Genomic DNA, 20760 nt, shown 5'->3' with positions numbered 1-20760 from the left:
TTGAGCTGGATTTGCTGTTTTGTGTGAAAGTCCCTTTCGTTCCAGAGCCTGGGTTTGTCTAGTGGCTAAAGGGAGGGAGGAAAGCCAGGAGCAGGGATCTTCCAAACCCAGCCAAGGCACTTTCAAGGCAGTTGCTGTGTTCGTGCCCCCCCCAGAAGTCAAACCAGGGGAGCATCCAATTGTTTCGGGAGTAATTTGTAATGAGGGAAGAGAGCATCACCTTGGCAACAATCTTGGAAATGACAGTAACCTTAGCTTGTGCTGAAGCACTATGCTTTTGTGCCTGTAAGAGAAAAAGGAGGAATCTCAAGTGATAAGATTGATTGACAAAACAGTGAGCATCATTTTGTCAATGTTGTACAATCAGAAGGAAAAAATAGGGGATAAATAGAGAAGATGGGCAACATCTTAGTGTACCTAATTATTAATTTTTGGTGTAGGGAATCCTTTCCTATGAATAGGAGAATTTCTGGATGCAGATGAGGAGTGGTTTTGGAAACAAGTTGTTTTTTTTCTGGGATCACAAGTAGAGTTACAAAAGTGGAAGCACCTTGACCCAGTCATTTTCGAAGTGTTGAGCATTTGTGTGTCTGCCTCTGTCTGTGTGTACAAACAGAGATTAAGAGCTTAATTTCTGATATGTAACTGAAGGCTGGGGTTTAAGATGGTTTACAACTAACCAAAGACCCAAAAGCCCTTTGTCAAATGCAGGTCTGAGTTCAACATGACTTTAGAGTGGGCTGCTGCTCTCCTTTCCCCTCCTGGCTTCCATCCCAATGCAAAATGGGGGTCTGGTTATCCAATGCCTTGCACCCAATTTTTCTTTCTCATTTTCCTTGATATTTAAAGCAATTATTTAAAGCCCATCTTGCTCACATTTCAGTCAAGCCTAGCAGAAACTCACCCTTTGGAAACAGGATCGTGACATGCCAGCCTTGGGTGTTTCAGCTGAGATTTTCTTGTTTGACTTTTCCCTGGATTCAGTGACCCAGTTCCTCTGTGCTCCCTCCCTGATGTGAGGAGACTGAAGGACACTTGAAAGAGAAAGCTTTGAACCGTGCCTGATTTCCAAAGGGTCCCTCCCAAACTGTTTGTATTTGCTTCTCCTTGTTTCTTACCTTCCCGTTCTCCTTGTGAGCCCACTCTAAGAGTGGTCTGTGCAAACAAAAGTAATAATATAAATTAATTTTTTTAAATTGTCTTTTTATAGTTGAGCTGGAGGGATTAATGGTAAATTCCTGTAGAGTCAGCACTGTAACAGCTCTGGTTACTGAGCAACAAGCCTTGAGCTGGTCAGGTACCTTTTCCTTGTCTGTCCTGGACACTGCACAAGGTTAATCCAAATGCATCCTTCATTTCATGTCACAGGGCAGCCTGTGGTACACTAGAAACATAAAAGCCTCCAGGAGCCTAACTTTTACAAATTATTCCCAGGATCCCAATGTAATTTGAAGCATTAAATCATTTTGAAGAAGGTGTTCGAGGCAGTGAGCACAGCAAGGTTCTCAAACTTGACTTTTTCATTTTTCCTTCTAGAAATACAAATTACTGCCAACACCTTTTTTTCCTCTGAATAAGATGATGTTACAGTCCAGAGCTTTATGAAACTTCTATTCTTGCACACTTGTAAGAATTAGTAACAGAGAACAGATCCTGCACCGCTGCTCCCTGTTTGAGAAAATGTAAGGACCAAACCGAGCTGTTGATGCTCTGCATCACAACAGGTGGTTCCCAAACCCTGCATCCTGCTGGCTTTGGCACTTTGGGACAGGTGACACTGTTAGGAATCTCCTTTTTCTTTTGTGTAGCTCCTTGAAGGCTCTCCAATCCCACCTTGCAGTGCTGAGACACACCTGCAGAGACCTGCGGAGATACCTGTGACTGTTTCTCACCAGCATATTTAACATCTGGTGATCTTTTGTTAGAATCTCTCCTAGGGTCTTACAGGTATAGGAGACCTCGGTTCTTGCACATCTGCATTCAAACAACTGTAGCAACCACAGCAGGCCAGATTTGTCTTTCCAAACTCCTCTTCCTTGCTTTTTTCCTCTGCCTGATGCTTGGAAATCCTGCTGTGCCTTCCTCAGACTGTGCTGGGAAATCTGAGATGCTGGGAAGGCAACCAGAGCTGGCAGAACTGGTTGGTTGTGATTCCTTTAGTCCATGTTCTGGGGGGTGTTGCCAGCAGCACAGCCAGCAGCTCTCCCAGCCATATTATTTACATTTGTGCTCAGTGTGTTCTTCCCTGGCTCCAAGAACAAAAGTCTGATGGTATGGATGGGTGACAATGCATAGCTTTGTTATTAAAATTGGGACTTTTCCTGCTAGGACTTTTGCATTGGAAATAGCATCCAGTGACTAATCTTCTGCTGGCTTTGTTCTTTTTATGACCAAGGGATTGGTTCATGGAGGACTTCCTGTTTTTTTGGAGGGGCTTTGCAGGCTTGATTAATCTGTAGTAATGGTGGCTGGGGTGACCAGAGTTTCTATAGTGACCAAATGGAGATAAGAAAGTAGTTGCAAGTGGTAGTTGCTGAAGATGCTGGATGCCAAAATTGCAAACTGTTTTTAAACAGACCAGCCAAGCAAAAGAGATCTGTGGCTCCACAGTCAGTTTGGACCTGAACGTCCTCTTTGTTTGGCTGAACAAAACCCAGATAAACAAAACACTGAAGGCAATTAGCTTTTTTTGCTTGCCTTTGTCTCCTCTTCTTCCAAATCATTGTAAAATTAGGAATAATGCCAGTGAATTCTGTAGCTATTCAGTGGACAAAAGCTGGTGCACAGGAGAGGAGAAACAAATAAGTATAATACTGCTGTTTTCAATAACCAGCCCACTCAGTTTTAGCTTTTACTCCATTTACTTTCTCTCTTCCAGATTTGAGATTTATTTGATCACTCTTGTAAATGAGAGCTCCAAGCATTTGCTGTAACCATGGGATCTGGATATTGGTACCACATTTCTCCTGGGAAGGTCTCTGCTTCCCAGTTTCCTTTCTTCAGAAGTTTTACATCAGCCTCTTGGTTGTGTCTGGGGCTGCAGATGCCACCTGTGACTCAGAGGGTCAGTGAGGGGATGGGATGGGCACAGGGCCATGCTGCCAGGTGACAAATTTCCTGGGCATACACGCCATGGAGTTCGCTACAGAGAAGGGTTAATTCCGACCTTCCCCTTGTGACAAAAGCTTTTTGTCTACCCGGTGGGCCGGCTGGGGAACTGCTCCCATCAAAGCCTCTCCCAGGAACACTCCCCTGCATGGAGCAGAGATGGAATTCCACAGGCTGCTGGCAGGGGGTCAGTGCCATGAAGTGCAGGTACAACCGTGCTGTCCAGTGCCAAGACAAAGGCAACATCTCTTGATGGAAAAAATACAAGTGGAGGGAATTTAGGCCTGCCTGAACTTGCTTTCCCCACAGCCATGACCCTCATGCACCACACGCTCCCAGTCTGCCATGGAGTGACCCCAGCCTTGGTCTACCCATCTTCCCTTGGACTTTCTGATCCCTACAGCCCCATGGAGAGGGGCAGGATATTAGTGTGAACCAGGTTCCTGCAGTCAGCAATTTATTCCTACAGGTCCTAAAAGCTTCACTGTGGGTTTTGCATGAATCCCCCTTGCTCTGGTCTAAATGGGGGTTTGTGGTCCAGCCTGTTGTTACTTGTAGCACTGGAACCACTGCCCTGACTGACTGCAGTGAAGGTGATGGTGTGCAGTGCCCCGGGGCAAAGTCAGCTCAGGTGGAACAACCTTCCCCGTCCACTCAAAAAACACCCTGTCATTTGTGGGGACAGCGATGGGGACTTCCCCTGCTGAGACAATGAAAATGAAAGAGGTTGGGTTGGGTTGTTGACGATGGCTCTGTGCTTTGTCTCCCAAGCTCTCTATCAGTCTCTGCCTGTGACAATGACCCAGGTCCTTGCTGCTGCCTCCACCTCAGGCTCCTCCCTGCTGTCACAAGGTCATGCTGTGGGTTTGAGGGGGCTCTGGGTGAGCACTGCAGTAGGAGAGCCCATAAATCACTGGGGCCCACTCACAGTGTACTCAGCCACAGCCACATGGACACATCCAGGATCCCTCAGAGGGAATGATGCTCAGGAGGCTCCCTGGGATCACCATAGAGATGATTCACCTTTTCTAACCCTTTCAGCATCTCTGTAGACACACAGCCTGCAGCTGTTGGGGTGAGAAGTCTGCTGCCCACCAGCACCATTCCTTCAGGATCTGCCGGCACAGCCTGTGAGCAGACAGGGATGGAGGAGAGCCATCAAGGCATTTGCTAATTCTGAGGAGTGTCACATCTCTCTCTGCGAAGCCTTCCTTCCCTCCAGCACCTTTGCCATGGGTCCCCAGGGGGATGCGGTGCACCCACGTGGTCTGGGAGCAGCACAAATGCATTAAAAATGCAGAACACGGGGATTGAATCCCACAGCAGAGACAGGAGCTCCTTTGGGTCCTTTCTCGGAGAAGGGGGGGGGTAACTTGTGCAGCCCTTCGTTATGGGGGATAAATTCCCACAAGGAAACCAGCAGGATGACAGCATTAGCGCCATCAGTGTCCCCTCTAGGCAGGGACAGGAGGGGAGCAGGGCATCCCTCTGTGCCCCACTGTTCAAAACATGGCCAGCAACCTTTAAAAGGTAAGCCTGTTTGTTGTGAACAGAGAACAATTGGAAACGAGGCCCCAGGATAAGCCCAGGGCCTGTGTGACAAGCCAGAGTAAAGACAGTGTGACACACTGGGCGCTCCCTTGGACCTCAGGAATTCTGCAGGAGGACCCGGTGCAGAGCACCTGGTGGCTTTTAAAGTCTTTGGTACCCCTGGATTGGTGCGTTTCTTAATCCTCCCACTGATTGCTCCTTTCCCTCTTCACTGTTGGTCCATACCCCGTGCATTCCTCACCAATCATTTTCTAATAAGTCCATTTCCTTGGTTGGCTCATTTTCCAATCACGCTCTAGGGTGCCGTGGTCACCTCTAGTACCCTATGAGGCCATGTGCTGGAAGGTTCCTTCTGTTAAACCCATTGGGTCCTTGCTGTACCCCCGTCCAGTGCTTACATTCCAGTATTACACCCATACATCAGCACATTTAACTTAATAACTCACAACTCATTAATATTACACTGATTGTATCATTAACTCTCGAATAGCCACCTACGAAAGCCAATTTATCCATAACAGCACTGCAGTAATCAGCTGTCCCTGGTTGAGGTGGTTTGATGTTTTCTACCATCACTTTGTGTGGTTATTTCTGGCCAAGGTAAGATTAAGCCTTCAGTGGGTGTTTGGAATGTCAATAACTATATTTAAGCCTTTGTGGTTCTCTTGCAAACTCTGGAATCTATAATTTTCAGTAGAGTTCCCCCCTAGCATTGCTGTGGGGAAAGGGAGTCTTTGTTGGACTAAAAAAAAAAGGAATAGTTTAAAAAATCAAAGCTATAAAATAAAGTGTTAATCAGTGCCATTTACAAATATTTAAATTTAATGTTATTTCCTCTTTAAAGAAGGAGGAAAATAGAAATCTTGGCATTTCTTGCTGTATCTTGGCATTTCTTGCTGTCTTCCAACCACTGTAGGGGAAGTTTTACCCAGAAGCTAGTTTGCTGCTGTTGTTTAATAATGGCATGTCAGGGGAAAAAAGTAAAAACCAGCTCGGGGTGAAGGATACAGAGAAACTTTATTTTCAGCACAAGGTCCCTTTGCTGAATATGTCAATAGGACAGGAGAGTTTTCCAGTACCTCCCCAGAGCAGTGGTGTCAAGGGGAGGGAGGGCATGGATTCCTGGGCTCTCCTTGCTTTGCTTCTCGCTGGGATTGGGATGGGACAAGTTACAAATGGTCTGGTTTTACTTTCTGAAGTTGGGGTGATAAATGCAGCTCCCAGAGAACACTCTCGTTCAGAATTACCCCCTTCTGTATCTGCAGCTTTCTGTACATCCAGCTGGGAGTTAAGGAAAGCTGCTTGGGTGGGTGATGAATCAAGGATCACAGTAACCATTGCAAAGTGCTTTTAGGATGTGATGATGAAAGGCACCTAGGGGCATCCAAGTGAGGGGGTTTTTGTGCTAATGACCTGTTCACCAGAGGATTGCTGTTTGGGGTGTTCTGTGTTGTTTCGAGGAAGGCAGAGGTGAGTTGCCCACATCGGTTAATGACTGGAGCTGTGTTGGCCTTTTAGTAATGAGGTGTCAGATGCACGGCATCAGCACCACACTGCAAATACCGTACCTGCTCCCTGCCTGGGGCAAAGCCACTGACAAGAATATTAGCACAATATTGTTGCTTATTCAAGGCTTTTGAAGATGTAAAATACTAAATAGTCTCATTTATCCCATTCTGCTGATTAATGCAAATTTTACAGTGAGTTTTGGCCTGGTTTGTGTGCTAAATATGGGGTTTGATGGGAAAAGAGTCAGAGCTGTTCAGAGAAGAGCATCTCAAGATACACTGAGCAGTAGAACGAGACTAAAAGTCGCCCTTTTTAAGCTAAACAAGAAATAGCTTAATCTTAGCTCATAATGAAGAAAAGTCAGAGAAAAGCAATATAACAGAAGCAGGGTGGGTGTTCAGGCTGGCTGTGAAGGCAGATTACAATGATAAAGCATAAACTTTGTTTACCTATGCTGAGTTTGCCAGTGGAAAAGTTTGCTGATGACACACAAATGAGAAGTTCCACGTGAAGAGGGATTTGACAGTTTTCTAAGAAATTGGACAGTAAACAGCATTTTTTTCTTTAGTTTTTGGAGTGTAAAACTTGACCCTGAGGTAACTCTGGTTGGTGACAAGGCTCTTCAATCCCACAGATTCTGGGAGAATGGGAAATGGGAACAAAAATGCCCTGATTTGGTGTGTACAAAGGCTCCTCTACAATGATGCCACCGGATGCTGCAAATGAGGACTTACCCCCTTGGCTATATTTCTGAAATATCATAGAATCATAGAACATAGTCATACAATGGTTTAGGGTTGGAAGAGACTTTCAAAGATCATCTCATTGCACCCCCCTTTTTTTTTTGATCCTCAGTGGCAGGTCCCACTGTGAAGCTGCTCTGATGGGCTCTGTACAGTACAACTGCATTCAAATTACAATAAAAAAATTTTAATAATCCCAAATATATCCCAAACTGTGAAAACAAATAAGCAAACAAAGTCCCCTTCCATGAAATCCTGTTTCAATCACTTCATTTTATGTCCCTCTTCTGGGGGAGGGTGAAATTTATTTCACCAGTGGGTGTATAAATATTGACTTATTGACTTGATTTTTTTTTTTTTTTCTTTTTCTTTTTGAACAGAGACCAACCAGGTCTCTTGTTAGTTCTTACCCACACATCAGTAAATTCAGCTTTTCTGCAGTGGCTCCTGTTTGGAGAGCTTTACCAAATACTATTGCTGTTCAAGTAGAGAGAGAGAGAGTGTGTGCAGATGTGGAGAAGTGTGTTTGCAGGAAGAAAAAAAGCCTATTAGCTTTGAAGCAGATTTGTATACTCTGGGTTAACACACTGAGTATGTCAGAAGAGACCTTCTCTGTGAAAATGGGCTATGTTTCTGCTTTATGTGTTAACAACTCGAGTGGAGTATGAAGAAATCGAGCATTGTTCTGCTCTAAGTGATACAGATTGTGAGATTGCGTTTCAGTCAGTGCAGATAAAGCACCAGGAACTGTCTGCTCTGCTCCAGGAGATGGATTTGAATTGCATGTTTAATCAGCAGGGCTGGTTTTTTTTACACTGGCCTTTACAGCCAGATAAAACCGAGCGGTCTCTAATGAACTGTGCATCTGGAGGATGGCAGGTTGTGCGGAATATAAAACTGGTTGGGAAATAGATTTACACTTGCTCCTGCATGAGGGGCTGCTGCCAACTGCACAGTGAAGTAATAACAGCCACTGGCAGTGCTTTATGTCTGAAGGTCTTAAACCTCTTTACACATAAGATGATCTATATCACAAGCTTCACTCTAGAGACAAGAAAATAGTGGCACAAAAGCAATGGTTTAAGTTGTTTCAGGTCACCCTGCAGGTCACTGCAGTAGTGAAAGCCAAACCTGAACCCTGCTGGGATGTAGGTTAGCGTGTGAGCCTCAGGATAGTGCTGCTTTAAGGCAGCAGAGCTGCCTGGCTCAGCCCGAGGCACCCAGCACCAAACAGCCTCTAAGGAAGGAGGTGACCCCTCTCTCCAGCCTCAGCACTTTTCATCAAAACAGTGGTGAGCAACTGGTCACAGAAATAGCTGAGCACAATTGCAAAAGGAAATGGTGTTGTAGCAGTGTGTTGTGGTTCAGATTTAAGTTCAGCAATTCCTTGTTATGGTTGGGTCATCTCTTAAAATTATTCTGATTACACAAACCAAATTGCAGTTGCTTTTTGGTGTTGATACCTCAGGATGTAGCAGAGTACAGGCTTTTGCTTAATATACACGTGTGTTTGTGCAAGGGCTGCCTCATCTTTGTCACTGCTAAAGGAGCTTTTCTGGTGTCATTAGTGAGTCCAGTGCAGGGTGGAGCCCAACAAATTCTCATCTCAAATCTGTCTAGTCTCACCCTTCCTTCACTTTGCCTTGGACTTATCATTTCCACTTCAGCTTCTTCCTGCAGGTATGATTTCCTTTTGCACAGTAAACTGCTCCCACAGGCCTGCCCAGCAGCAGGACACAGGGTTATCTTCCTACAGCAGTTGAAAACAGAGAATACATCTTGCTTAGACAGTAGAAAAACTACCTTTTGGATTTCATCTTAAACTACCTTCGGATTTTATCTTAACTTTTTGTCATGACCAGGATTTGCTTTGATGTTTTCTAAGCTCTTTTTTCCTCTCCCTTCCTCACTGAAACTACTCAGAATCTGACTCAGGCTTAGTTTCTGTCTTGCACAAAACCTTGTCCCAGGCATTTGTGCTGTAACACACTGCCTTCTCTTGAAGGCCAAGATCTTGTACTGATTTCCATCTCCCTTTGAACTCTGCCTTGAGGCTGCCTGGGTGTGCACATGAGCTCCAGCTGCCACCAGCACTGTGTCCTTGCCCTTAGGCTTGTTCTTCATCCTCAGAGCAAACAGCATCCCTGCTCCAGAAGGACCTGGTTTGACTCCGAAGCCAGTACCTTCCAATGTCTGCTGCCTGCAGCTCCCAAGTCCTTGTCCAGAGTGATCAGAACAGGTCTCTCCTACATCAGTTCTGTGTTGTGGGTGCAGGGCTCTGGCACAAGCACTGACCCATACCTGCACCAGTGTCACTGGGATATCCAGAGCACTGGCAGGTCACGCTACGACTGGGAAGTGCTGCCTAAAAGTCACAAGGGTTGTGCACCTGCAGAATTCAGACTGAAATATTACACACTGGTGTGCACTGCCTGCCATGGTAAATTGCTGTCATAGCAGCAGCAACCACAGTAGCAGTTGTCCTTTTGTCCTTAATGTGCAGGAAATTATTTAGATCAGCAGGCACTTTTATGTGCTGGTGTGATTTCTTTGCCGAGGGGGAAGAAAGGCACTTTCAGGGTGGTTCTGTTTCATGAAGAAGAGATGTGCTGTTTCTTTACAGAGCTCATGTCACCTGTACTCATCCAGGACAGCACACAACCATCTCCATGAACCCATGGCATGAACAAGCTCCTTTGGCACACTGGTGGGAAAAGCACTTGTGCTTGCTGATGCACTGCTGCATTTAACTAGCAAACCTCCAGACAGGGGGATGTGCTTCTCGTGTGCAGCAGCCCAGGGGGCATTTAATGGTGAATTATTTTTTCCTTCCGTAGTAAAAGGGAGAAACTGATCTTGGTATTCTTCTGTTCAAATGTAGGATCACCACACTATGCCACAGGCCGCAGAACAGGCTGGTCTGGTGTTTAGACTGGAGAACACAGCTCCAAACTGGCCAGTGGTATTGATTCTCTTGTGTTTTCCACTAGCACCAGTGACTGAATAGGTCCTAAACCAGGGAGAGAACAGACAAACAGGGAAATAAAGAGATGTTCACAAGACCAGGCAGTCTTTGCCTGATACCTTAAAGGCAGTCAGGATTTAGGAACTGTGATATCCTCCCGTCAAAGCGTGGTGATGCATCATGCTGTCGGGGCTGACCTGTCAGCCCAACGCTGCTGCTGCCGCCATCAGCTGAAAAATCACTTCACAGCCATCCTGTAAAACTGTAGCTCTCCAAACGTCTAAATGTAAGGGTAGGACAGAGCTGTAATCAGTAGGCAGCCTTTCCATGGGAAGGGTGGGCTTGGACTTGTATCGCTGCATTGTGTTCCCTTTCATTCCCATGGAAAAAGGCTCCATTTAATGATTAACAGCCATTCCCACCTCTCGGCTGGCTGGGCAGCCCGATGTGATACGGTGCAGTTGGAAAGCACAGAAAGATCTGTCTCTGCCATACATGGCATCCCCACCGCACCGGCCAGGAGACAAAAGCCTTTAGTGTTCCCAAAAAGAATTTAAAACATTTTACATCAAACGGCTGCAGAAGTTCAAACATATCACCGGGAGCCTGTGGCACAGGACAGGAATGGCTTTGTCAGAAAGTCTGTGGAGAAGGGGGGGGGGAATAACACTGGGCAGCAATTCTGTTACATACATGATTTTTTGAGCTTTCTGTACATCTCCTCTATAATTAATACCTTCTACAGTGCACTGGGAACAAGAAACACAACCCACAGCAGCTTTTGGATCATGAACAGCTGTCAAACAGCAAACCCTAAAACCAGGAGTGCTGCATGTTCTGCTCTTCTGCAGAAACCTCCTAATCTTGCAGTGATGGCTGAAGCCAGAGACCAAATTAGGAGCATCCATTGACCAGATCCCAGCTGGGCACCTTCTGCCTTCCTTGAGATCTTGTCTCTGCCATGGATGGTGAGACTTCTCAGCAGGCAAATGAAGCTCTTCAGCAGGTTTCTGCTCATGACCAGATCCCTACAGGGTAGGGAAGGCTTTAATCCAGGGCTTGAACTAGTGTCAGTCATTTGAGTAGGAGCTCATGGATGTGAGGAAGTGCTGGTAGAGTCATGTCAAATGCAGGATCTGAATAGAAAAGTCATGTAGGGATTAGGAAATCCTATACAGGGAATTACATACCTGAGAGAGCACTGCAGCCAAGTGTGCCAAGTTTCTACTCAGAGGTAGAAAAGGGATAGAAATGGTTGCTTCAGCAGAAATATCTCAGTGCCATCCCAGCAGCCAGGGATCAGTACCAGCCCCCGGGGGCTCTGGCTGCCGAGGCTGCTGATGTTTGCAGCGTAGGTGCTGAGTCAGCCCTCAAGCAGACATTCCCCAGAGCTGGAAACGGGCACAGCCAGTCCCTCCTGTGCCACTGCCTGGAGTACCATGACTGTGTGTGGGCTGGGGCTGAGTCCCACTTGTGTGGATGGTTAATCTCCTGTTCCTGCTGGGCTTACAGGTGCGGATCCAGCCCTCCCCAGTAGCCCAGCTCCATGTGATGCATGTTGTGGGGCTGCAGAGCTGTGCCCTCCCACCATCACTGGGACCATCACCCCTTCATGGCAGGGCTGCTTCCCACAGGCTGGGTTCCCACTTCCTGTGGCTTCAGCAACTCTTAGCCAGCTACCGAGTTTAGATACTCCTGCTCCGGGCTGGGTGTGGATCCTCAGCCCAGCAGGGAGTGAAAGGCTCTTTATCCCACCTTTCCTTTGCATGTTTGTTTGATGCCTCCCACAGGTTTTTCCGGTGCCATGGTTTTCACTTCTGCCTGGTTATGCCGCAGTTCTAAACCTGAATGGAGTATTTATCTAAATATATCCAAATACATCCCTATAATTCGTTGTGAGTTCTGGGGGCAATGAGTGAGCCAGGATACTTTTCGTACTTGGGCAAAGGCAAAAATTATTGAACTGTAATTCAGTGTTGTCCTCCGAGGCAAGCCAAAGTGGGAGGGCAGGACCAGGTTAGTCTGGGATTCCTCTGCTCCCTGGAGCCAGGGACTGTGAGTCACACAGGGCAGCTGTGACACCACTTGCCATGGCTCAAGATGCCTCCACAGTCAGTTTCCCAAGAGGAGCAAAGAGACAAAGTTATATTGATGAGAGCCTTGATGCTTAACCAAGCTACAGCTCCTGAGGAGAGGTGGGTACTGGTTCTTCTGTAAAGTGGCTAAATATGGGTGAATATTCAAAATGCTGTGTTTATTCAGGCTGTAATGACATGCTGCTTTTTTTGAGAGTGTGTTTCGTCAAAAGCAAGTGTTCTGTTCCCCATGTTGTGTGGTGGCATTTCTTCCTCCCTGTACTTATTTTGGCTAATTAAACGATTCAATTCCAATTTATTTTTTCTTTTTTTTGCTTTTCTTCATTTCACTGCTGTGCCGATTTACTTCAGTTTATTTAGTGTTTTAAAATGGCTTCTATTTAAATTTGCAAGGGAAGAAAAATAAATCTGCTAAATATATTTCTATTCAGATCATATGTTGTGGTTTTTTTCTTTTTGAAGAATGAGGTCTAATTTTTGAACCTGAATTCACTTGGCACTAGTCTTGGCTTCAGCAATGTTGGGTTTCCTTTTGTTTTAAACTAATTCCCTTTTTCCTACTGCTGGGATACATTTGTGTCTTCACGCTAGCAAAGCTTTTAGGTATGTGTTTGGTTTGAAAATATTCATCTGAGCAAATATGTGCAGAGGATTTAAGGATGAGGCTGTCAGTGAGTTTTTTGGTGGTTCTCGGTGAGATGCTGTAGACCTGAAGCATCATCAGTCCTTTCCCAGCTATCTGTGCACATCCCATTTGGATAAGTATTTGCAAAAAGATGCAGCACATCATTTTCCTTTTCTTTTTGTCCCTCTCTCTGAAAAGGGCCTTGTACCTTTCTGGGGACGTATCATAAAGTCACCCCAAGACATTGGGGTTTGGGAGTTTACTAAATATTTGCTGCATTCAGCAGAGAGAAAAGGTAGAAATAAGCAGGAGAATTGAAGGTGTATTCAACAGCAGAGGGATTAACCCAGAGTTATTTGCAAAAATGGGGGTTTTTTTAATTGATTGAAGCTTTATTCTAAACACTTCAGCATGGCTAGAATATGTTTCTCAGTGAGGAATGTGTGACTGAGAAACATGGAAAGAACAGCTGGGGGAAAAAATAGCTAAGAAAAATAGAGATTTTATGGTGTTTCTGACAAGCTCTATCACTGCCTGTTGTCCCAAAGGGTCCCAGTCCTCAAAGCTGGACTGTTTGGGTCATCTGAGTTCCTGGGCCTTCAGAGGGGTTTGAGACAAGTTTTTCTGTAAATAGGAACTTCTTACAAGTATCTGGATGTGTAATTTAGCTGCACCCTTCTGATAAGGTTTTCTAGAGGACAGGGGGACTGTGAGGCTGTTAGTTTACCCCAGTCCCAATGCTGCTTGTTGCAAAATTTTTTTGCTGCCACTACTTAAAACTTCATCTGCTATAACAAGAAAGGAAGCAAAATGTAGATGCTTCAGAGCAAAGGTATGAATAAAATCTTCTGCCTATAGAAACTGGGAGATGCAAAACCACAGCCCCAGCAAGCAATCACAACCAAGCCAAATATATGTATTAAGGGAGAGAAGCCCTTAGCTTGTGTGGTAGCAGAAGATGTCATATAGGAGATCAAATTTATAGTGGAAACCTCTACTTTTGGCCACGCTCTGAGGTCAGGTTTTTGAGTAAAACCTGCATTGCTGAGTCAGGCCAGTGGGTCCTTGAATTTTCTGCTCTGAACATGATGTAACATCAATCCCCTCTAGCCTCAAGTTCAGGTATTTGGTGGGTCGATGTGGGGTCCTCTTTGTGGCTGTGTATTTTTCATGGGGAGTATGTAAGTTTACTGCCTAGGTTTGAGGTGCTTTAGCCCTTCCCCATCTCAGGGCATAACGTAGTAAGATACAGGACACCTTTGTGGAGGGAGCTCCTGGGGTGGGTCAGTTTTGATGACAGACCCACACTGGTGTCTCGGATCTGTGCTGGGTGCTCAGCACCTCGCAGGACCTGCCCTGTGCCCTGCAGCCCCGTGCCCTTGCCCTGGGGGGTCCCTGTAGCCCCTGCAGCCCCGTCCCCTTGCCCTGCCAGTGACCACGCAGCCCCTGACCCGCAGCCCTCCCCTCCCTGCGGCAGCCCCCTCCCCTCCTGGTGGGGTGCCCGGGGTGCCCCCCTGCCCGCCGGCAGCGCTGATCCTGCCCCTCGGAGGCTGGATCTCTGCTCATTAGCTGCTGTTTGCTGAAACCGGATACCTGGGGCACCCCCGCCAGCCCGGAGTCCCCGGGCTGCAGCTATTTAAAAGGACAAGTGCAGCCTTAGAACCACCACCTCTTTCTCATCCATGTCCCTCCCAGTCCCCGCTCCCAACGCCCTTCTCTCCTGGATCCCTGCAGCATCCGTGACCCACGAGTGGAGCGACGGCCCGAGGGGGACGTGCCCGCGCTAGCCCGGGGAAGGATTATCTGCTGAATTTGGGGGGAACCCAGAAAACCCCGGCTGGTTCCGGGCCCCTCACCCCGGCCGCCTCTCGCGGGCTCCCGGCGCAGGAGACACCTTGAAGGGGAAGGAAGGAGAAAGGGGCTTTGGGGTTTGTCTGAGTTTTCTTTTTTCCTTTTTTTTTTTTTTTTAATTGCTTTTTTATTATTTTTTAAGACGTAGCAATTGCCGTAAGCTGCCGGGACAAATGAATGCCCACGGCCATGGGGCTGCGGGGAGATGCTGCACAGCCTCTCGCCTCGCTGCAGAGTAAGTGCCCAAGGCAGAGGTGCTGAGAGGGGGAGGGAGCAGGGCAGGGCCACCCAGGGGTGCACGGAGGAGGTAGGACGGCTCGGAGCGATGAGCTGCCCTCACCTGCCTGAGGGAATCTCATGGAGCTGAGGGATTTGCTGTGTCCTGCTGTGGACAAGAGGGACCTGCCCGTCGCCCTGGGGGGTGCACGGTTGGCTGGGTGGGGCTTTGGAAGAGGAGTGGAAAACAGGGATGAAGGTTTTATCCGCATGTGGAAGTTCCCTCTCCTGACAGAGCTGGCGAAGCCGACTTGGAATCCAACTTGTTCTGATGGGTCTTGCGTAGGAAAACTCGTTCCCCTCTCCCTGCCCTCCGGATGCAGATTCCACCCCTTGGTGCTGGGAGGAGAGGGGCTCTGGAGATGCCACAGGGAAGCAGAGCAGGGCAAGGAGGGGAACAGGGGCATGGGGGGCTTTTCTCCTCCAAGCCTTAGTCCCATCCACAGGCTCCCAACTGCCTGCACCAAGCGCTGATCCCAAGGGAAAAGCCGTGTCAGGTACTTTATAAGGTGGCTCGAGGCCGGTTTGGGGCTCATGGCCCTGGACAGGTGAGTGCAGGGGGCTACAATTTCCGTCATCAGCCTCCCCAAAGAAGGGCCTGTGCTTCCCTCCTTGGAGCCTGGACAGGGTCTTCAATTCTTTCCCCGCAGCTCTTCTGGCCGAAAGAGTTTCCTTCTTTTTTTTTTTTTTTTTTTTTTCCCCCCCCCAATTATTTATTTATTTTGTATTATTTCTCGTAAATGCTTCGCTATTACAGAGGAGGGCAGCAGAGAGAGGCAGTAAGGACATCCTTAAATAATTTTCATTTTTCAAAATCTGCCTTTTCCTCTTCTCTCTAAGTCCAGAGGAGAGATCCTTGGGGGGTGGGAGGCACATCTGCATTGCAAATAAAAATAATAATTACAACCACCAACCAACCAACCAACAACAAAAAAAGTAACAGCTAAGAAAAAACACTTGAAATCAAGGACTTTGGAAATCAGAAATCACAGAAATTGCACTATTTATAAGGAGAGGAAAAAAAAAGAGAGGCAAGAAATCCAGCGACCATGGGCCAGCCTGGCTTCCTAGAGTGTACTTTGTGTTCTCTCTTCTTTTTCCAAGGTAATTGCAGTCTGCCGAGAGGGAGTTAAATGGGATTAAAAGATCTGTGTAAGCAAAAGGACCCAGAAGAGAAGGAGGAAGGAGTGAGCCGTCCGGGCCAGGGGTGTCTGTGACACAGCTGAGCCCCTTAGCGAGGCAGAGAGCCGAGCTCCTGGAAAGGATGTACCCACAAACCGGCTTGTCCCCCGATTTCTGATGGATTGCTGCAAAAATTGCCCGAAAGAGACAATGCACTAAACGTGATGGAGCCGGAATCAGAGCCGGTCTCCAGACTCAGAGCTACAGCAGCAGGCAGGGGGTGAGTACAAACTCCGCTTCTCCCGGCGCTGGGGAAGGGCATCCCGGGCGGGCTGGGGGTGCCGGGGAGCCACGAGATCCCGAGATTTGGGAACGGGGTGGGGGAAGACATTCCTCTGCCAGGGGATGATGTGAAAACTCCTGGTCTGGAGAGGAGAATGGGCTGGGAGCAGGGAGGCCACGCTGTGGAGCGGGAGAGGGAGAAATAGGGCTGCGGGGAGCGGGAGCGGGGGATCGGCGCCGGGACGGCCAGGAGGAGCCTCCCCCCCCTTCTCCCCCCATGCACCAGGAAAGGGTGTCCCAGCTCCAGGAGTTGCTCCGGGAGGTGGGCGCCGGTGTAGCCCCCACGCAGATGTAGAACGGGCGATCTGCTGTCCCTCGCACCCCTCACCCTGCCCGGTTCCAGCCCCTCCTGGGAGCAGGGGGCTTCTGCTCCTCGCCCTGTCCCTCGGGGACACGGGTACCTGGGTCTGGCCGAGGTGCTGCGGGAGGTGGGAGAGCCCGGAGGGTTGAGGCACGGCGGAGGTGCGCGGTGGCAGCTCTTCATGTGCTCGGCACACACAAAATGCTGCTTCCTCTCCATCCGTGTGTGTATGAAAAAGATCCCGGCACACACCCTGCCCGTCCCCCTTCTCCCACAGCTGGGACCAACTTTTACTATTTGCATTGTTAAATGCGTTGTTGTTGTTGTTATTATTTTCCTGGGGACCCACAAAGGGTTAATCCCGCTGGCTGCGTTGTCGGATGTACTGATGATTTACCGACACTCCCTTGGAAGGGCTGGGATTCTTCTGCTTGGCAGTTTGAAAAAGTTGTGTACAGGATCCCCCTGCTCGGCTGGACTGGGAGATGGGGGAAAGAGGGGGAACGGGGCTCGGGGATTTGGGGGCAGCCCCCCTCCACCACCGGGGTCATCCTGTTTCCCCCCCTTTTCTAGAGCCGGGAGGTGGATGAATGTGCTGTTCCCTTTGGAAGCTCAGTCTGTGTGTGGAGTCACACAGAGAGCCCAGACCCCTTCCCAGGGGCTGCAGCTGCTCTCGTTGACAAGTTTTCTGCGTGTTTATATACTCACAAGGACCGAATCTCAATGCTTTAGGGTTATTGCGGCGTGGGGTTTTTGTTTGTTTGGGGGTTTCTTTGCGTAGATGTGGCTGTGGCATGTCTGGAGATGCTGGTAACTGCAGCATCTCCCAGTTACACCTTTCTAGTGCTGGACATGGTCTGGGAGAACCGCCTGGGACCGTGCAAGGGTGGCTAGCGTCAGAAAGGGAGAAGTCCGAATGGGAACAGACAGATAAAGGTTCCTTTGAAAGAGCAGGAGCAGCGTGTCACAGCAAGGGGACGGACTCCGGTGCTGGAGAGACACTTGGCATGAGGCACAGCCACTCACAGAGCACCAGCTGCTCGGCCTGGTGGAGGAGTTGGCCGTGATCACGCTACAGATGAGGACAGGGAGATCCCGCTCAGGTCCTAGATCCTGCTTGAGGACAAATCGGACCCGTGTGAGGACAGGTTTAGGAAGGAGGGGACCCAGGAGAAGGCAGCGTGGCTTCTGGCCCGCCGGAGATCCGTGTCTGGTTCTGCGGCAGGGTGTCCCAGGCTATCACAGCACGGCTGCACAGGCTTTGAGCCTTGCAGTGCATTGGGAAATCTGGCTTTGGTCTGTCCTGGTGCCTCGGAACCGAGAGCCTTTTGTTCCAGGCTCTTCCCCGGCCTGTCTCCCTCCCATGTGCTGCTCCGATCCCTCCTCAGCAGAGGTCGCTTGTTGCCCTTTGCATCATCTCCCAGAGGGCTTTTTGGTGCTGGGTTTTGATTTGCTTGGCAGAGCACTGTGCATCCCACCATCCCCACAGCTCGATGGTCCCATTGAGGCTGCTGGTCTTGGAGAGGGTGCTCTGAGCCCGGAGCTGGCGTGTGCCTGGGCTCACCAGGCCACTCTTGGGGTGGGTGAGGGCTGTGCTGCCTGAAGACAGCTCGTGATGGGAATGATCCGGTGCATTCCTCTGTGGCAATGGGGTCTCTCCTGTACCAGCACTCCTGCAGCATCTTCTGGAGTAGGGCTGGTGGTTGGGGAGCTGCTGGATGTACAGGAGACTTGCGGGTGGGAGTGGTGGGAGGGCTGGCTCCCCAGGGAAGGAGCAGCAGTTGCAGAGTATGCTTGAAGACTTGAGCTGCCAAAGTTTGTAAAACCAGAAGAACACAAAGTTTTACAGGCTCTTCAAGGTTAATGTGCCCCTCTTGGTCATTTCTGCTGATGCATTTTTGGTGACCACAGGCTCCCCAAAACAAAGGGGAAGGTATGCATTCCACCACACATCGAGCACATGTCCAGACCATAGCACTGGGGCTGTTCCACTGTGGTTGTGCTGCTTTGGTGCATTCCAGCCCCAGTGCCACATGTTGCCCATGGAGGAGCCTCAATGCTCCTGGAGGCCTCTGATGGGTGACAGCCTGCTATCACAGCCCTGGGGTGTTGGCACAATGCTGCTCTGAGGCTACCTGGCCCATCTGTGCTGGATGAGAAATGGTACTACACATGGTACTACAGCATCCACATGTCACCATTAAGATGGGTCAGCCCCTGGGAAGGCCTAAAAGGGCTGGAGGGAAGGCATGGATCCTTTTTAAGAGGAAAAGAGGATTGCTTGCAAGCTGGGGAGGTGGTTTGGGGACAGATTATTGCACTGCTGGACAAATTCAGCAACAGAGTGGCAAATGATGTGTGTGCTGGGGGCTTGGGGTTAGAAAGGAGGAAATTGCGTCTGGAGATGTGTCCCAGGAGGGATAGACAGCATCACAGCCCAGGTCCAGTGTCCAGGTTCACCCTCTCCTGCTATTTCAATGTGTGTCTCCAAGCATGTCCTTTATTAAAATAAAGCTCCAGCTTCATCCCCTTTCTGCAATGGGTTGAGGGGTTAGGATCTGCCCTGCTTAATATCTCTGTTCATGGAGACTCTGTTACTGACTGAAGGTTGCCCAGGTTTGTGGTGAGACTCTTGTTGGAAATCTCTGCCCGGCGACACAGAGTTTGTGGGGGTTTTTTCCCCTTCCCTTTCTTTGCCAATTTGTTGAGGGCTTAAGTGGAAATGATGGACGCTTACTGAAGTGCAAATGGGAATTCTACATGGCCCTGCCAAACCCCATTCACAAAATGAAGGAATGCAAAGGCATTTGTTGGAAGGACAAAAAAGGAGTTAGATGACAGATCACGCTTAGCACTTCTGTTTGTCAAGGGCTCCAGTTATTGGAGAACACAAGAGCCAGGGCCAGCACTGAGGAGTGTTGTCACTTCATACAGCAGCAAAGTCAATATCCCAGACAGGGATGGGGAGCGAAGAGGAGGCTGAGGAATGGGTTCCCAGGAAAGATCCCCTGCTGTGGAGAGCTGCTGGGAGCTGTCTGGGAGGGTGTTTGAGTCATATCTGTCTGGCATCTCTCAGATGAGGAAGCAGGTTGTCACCAGTAGGAGCTCAGTTCTGGGACAGCTTTGTGCAATGGATACACGTGTAGGCTCTAGTTCCAGTTAGGAGGACAAGGACCAGTGGTTTGGAACCCTTCAGCCCTCTGTCTGCAGATGCCAGCACAAGCCCCTGAGAGGACAAGGTGTGACGTGTCTGCAGGAGGTCACCCTGGCCATGCTGGTGCTTCATCCCCACCTTCTGTGCACTGCAGGTCAGGATGGCCCTCCTGGAGAAGTCCTAAGAGGAGCTATAGGTGCCAGATGAGCAAATATGGGACCTTTATGGATCCAACTCTCCTGCCATGGGCAGGGACACCTTCCATTAGACCAGCTTGATCTAAGCCCCACCTAACCTGGCCTTGAACACTTCCAGGAGTAGGGATTTCATTCTTCCTTACTTAATATGGACATTTTCTTGGTCACTCTGTTTTCTTAGTATTTTTAAATGACCTTAAGAATGGATTTATATGGGTCGTATCTGTTTGGGTGCTCAATACTTTCCCTTAGAAATGTAGATGCTGAATGGGGATTAAAAACTAACAGTATTTCGGTTGTTTCAGAAATTCTGCCCTTATCATGCTGGGGTTTGCAGCAGCGCCTGTGTACAAAATCTTTGCCTGGAGGTGTAAGTCAGTATGTCGTTTATACTGCAGGAGAGGTCCAGCAAAGGACTGAGCAGGGTCAGTACGGAGACATCTACATAGCTGTGTGTTTCCATTGCTCTTGCCAGAAACTGAGGGGGAGTGGAGAAATACCATCATTTCCAGAAGCTCCACAAAGGATGTTATTGGTACAAAATAAGATTTCTACCCTAAAAAGCTGGGATGGAATTGATGCACGGTACAATTTAAAGCCTCAGTTTATAGGTTGTGATTTGCTTCCTGTTGTCTGTCAAAACTTGCTTGAGAGTCTTATAAAATATCACCTCCAGTCATGTGCAAAAGATCTTAAGCCACACATGCATTTTCTTCTTTTTAAGATACACTGTCTGATCTACGGCTAGAAATGCAGATTTGCTTTTCTTGAAAAGCAGTTTTCAGCCTCCAGCTGGCTTTGTGGTCTTTTGAACAGGAAAAAAGTACACCTGAATGGAGAAAAGTGGTGGGGAATTGTTTTTCCACCTTGCAGTAATGTTTGCAATTTCAAAGCCATTTCCCCAGTGTAAATGAGGGAGA

At 48.5% G+C, this 20760-nt stretch overlaps 1 protein-coding gene and 1 long non-coding RNA gene across 6 annotated transcripts in view; one reads left to right on the top strand and one right to left on the bottom strand.

The window, feature by feature from the left end:
- The first annotated feature begins 11947 nt into the window (after nt 1-11947).
- The window catches only part of LOC125336677 (collagen alpha-1(XXVII) chain B-like), a 146887-nt gene continuing 138074 nt past the window's right edge, over nt 11948-20760 (top strand). Inside the window, exons 1-3 of one of the 5 annotated variants that reach the window (XM_048325570.1) lie at nt 11948-12071; nt 14591-14683; nt 15829-16126. In XM_048325570.1, the coding sequence (XP_048181527.1) occupies nt 16071-16126 (56 nt within the window). In that variant the 5' untranslated portion in view covers nt 11948-12071; nt 14591-14683; nt 15829-16070. Of the gene's footprint in view, nt 12072-14248; nt 15273-15591; nt 16127-20760 lie in introns of those variants that run through there. The other 4 variants (XM_048325571.1, XM_048325568.1, XM_048325569.1 and 1 more) reach the window with 4 other exon arrangements.
- LOC125336679 lies at nt 15425-16949 on the bottom strand. The gene is made up of 2 exons (XR_007207821.1): nt 16590-16949; nt 15425-15600 (listed from the first exon to the last, which is right to left on the bottom strand). It is a non-coding gene; the product is annotated as an uncharacterized LOC125336679 (long non-coding RNA).

Source organism: Corvus hawaiiensis, chromosome 21 (assembly GCF_020740725.1).
Source record: "Corvus hawaiiensis isolate bCorHaw1 chromosome 21, bCorHaw1.pri.cur, whole genome shotgun sequence".
In the NCBI taxonomy this organism is placed as follows: domain Eukaryota; kingdom Metazoa; phylum Chordata; class Aves; order Passeriformes; family Corvidae; genus Corvus; species Corvus hawaiiensis.
The sequence above is the reverse complement of the archived record's forward strand: the minus strand, read 5'-3'. Positions and strand labels throughout refer to the sequence as shown.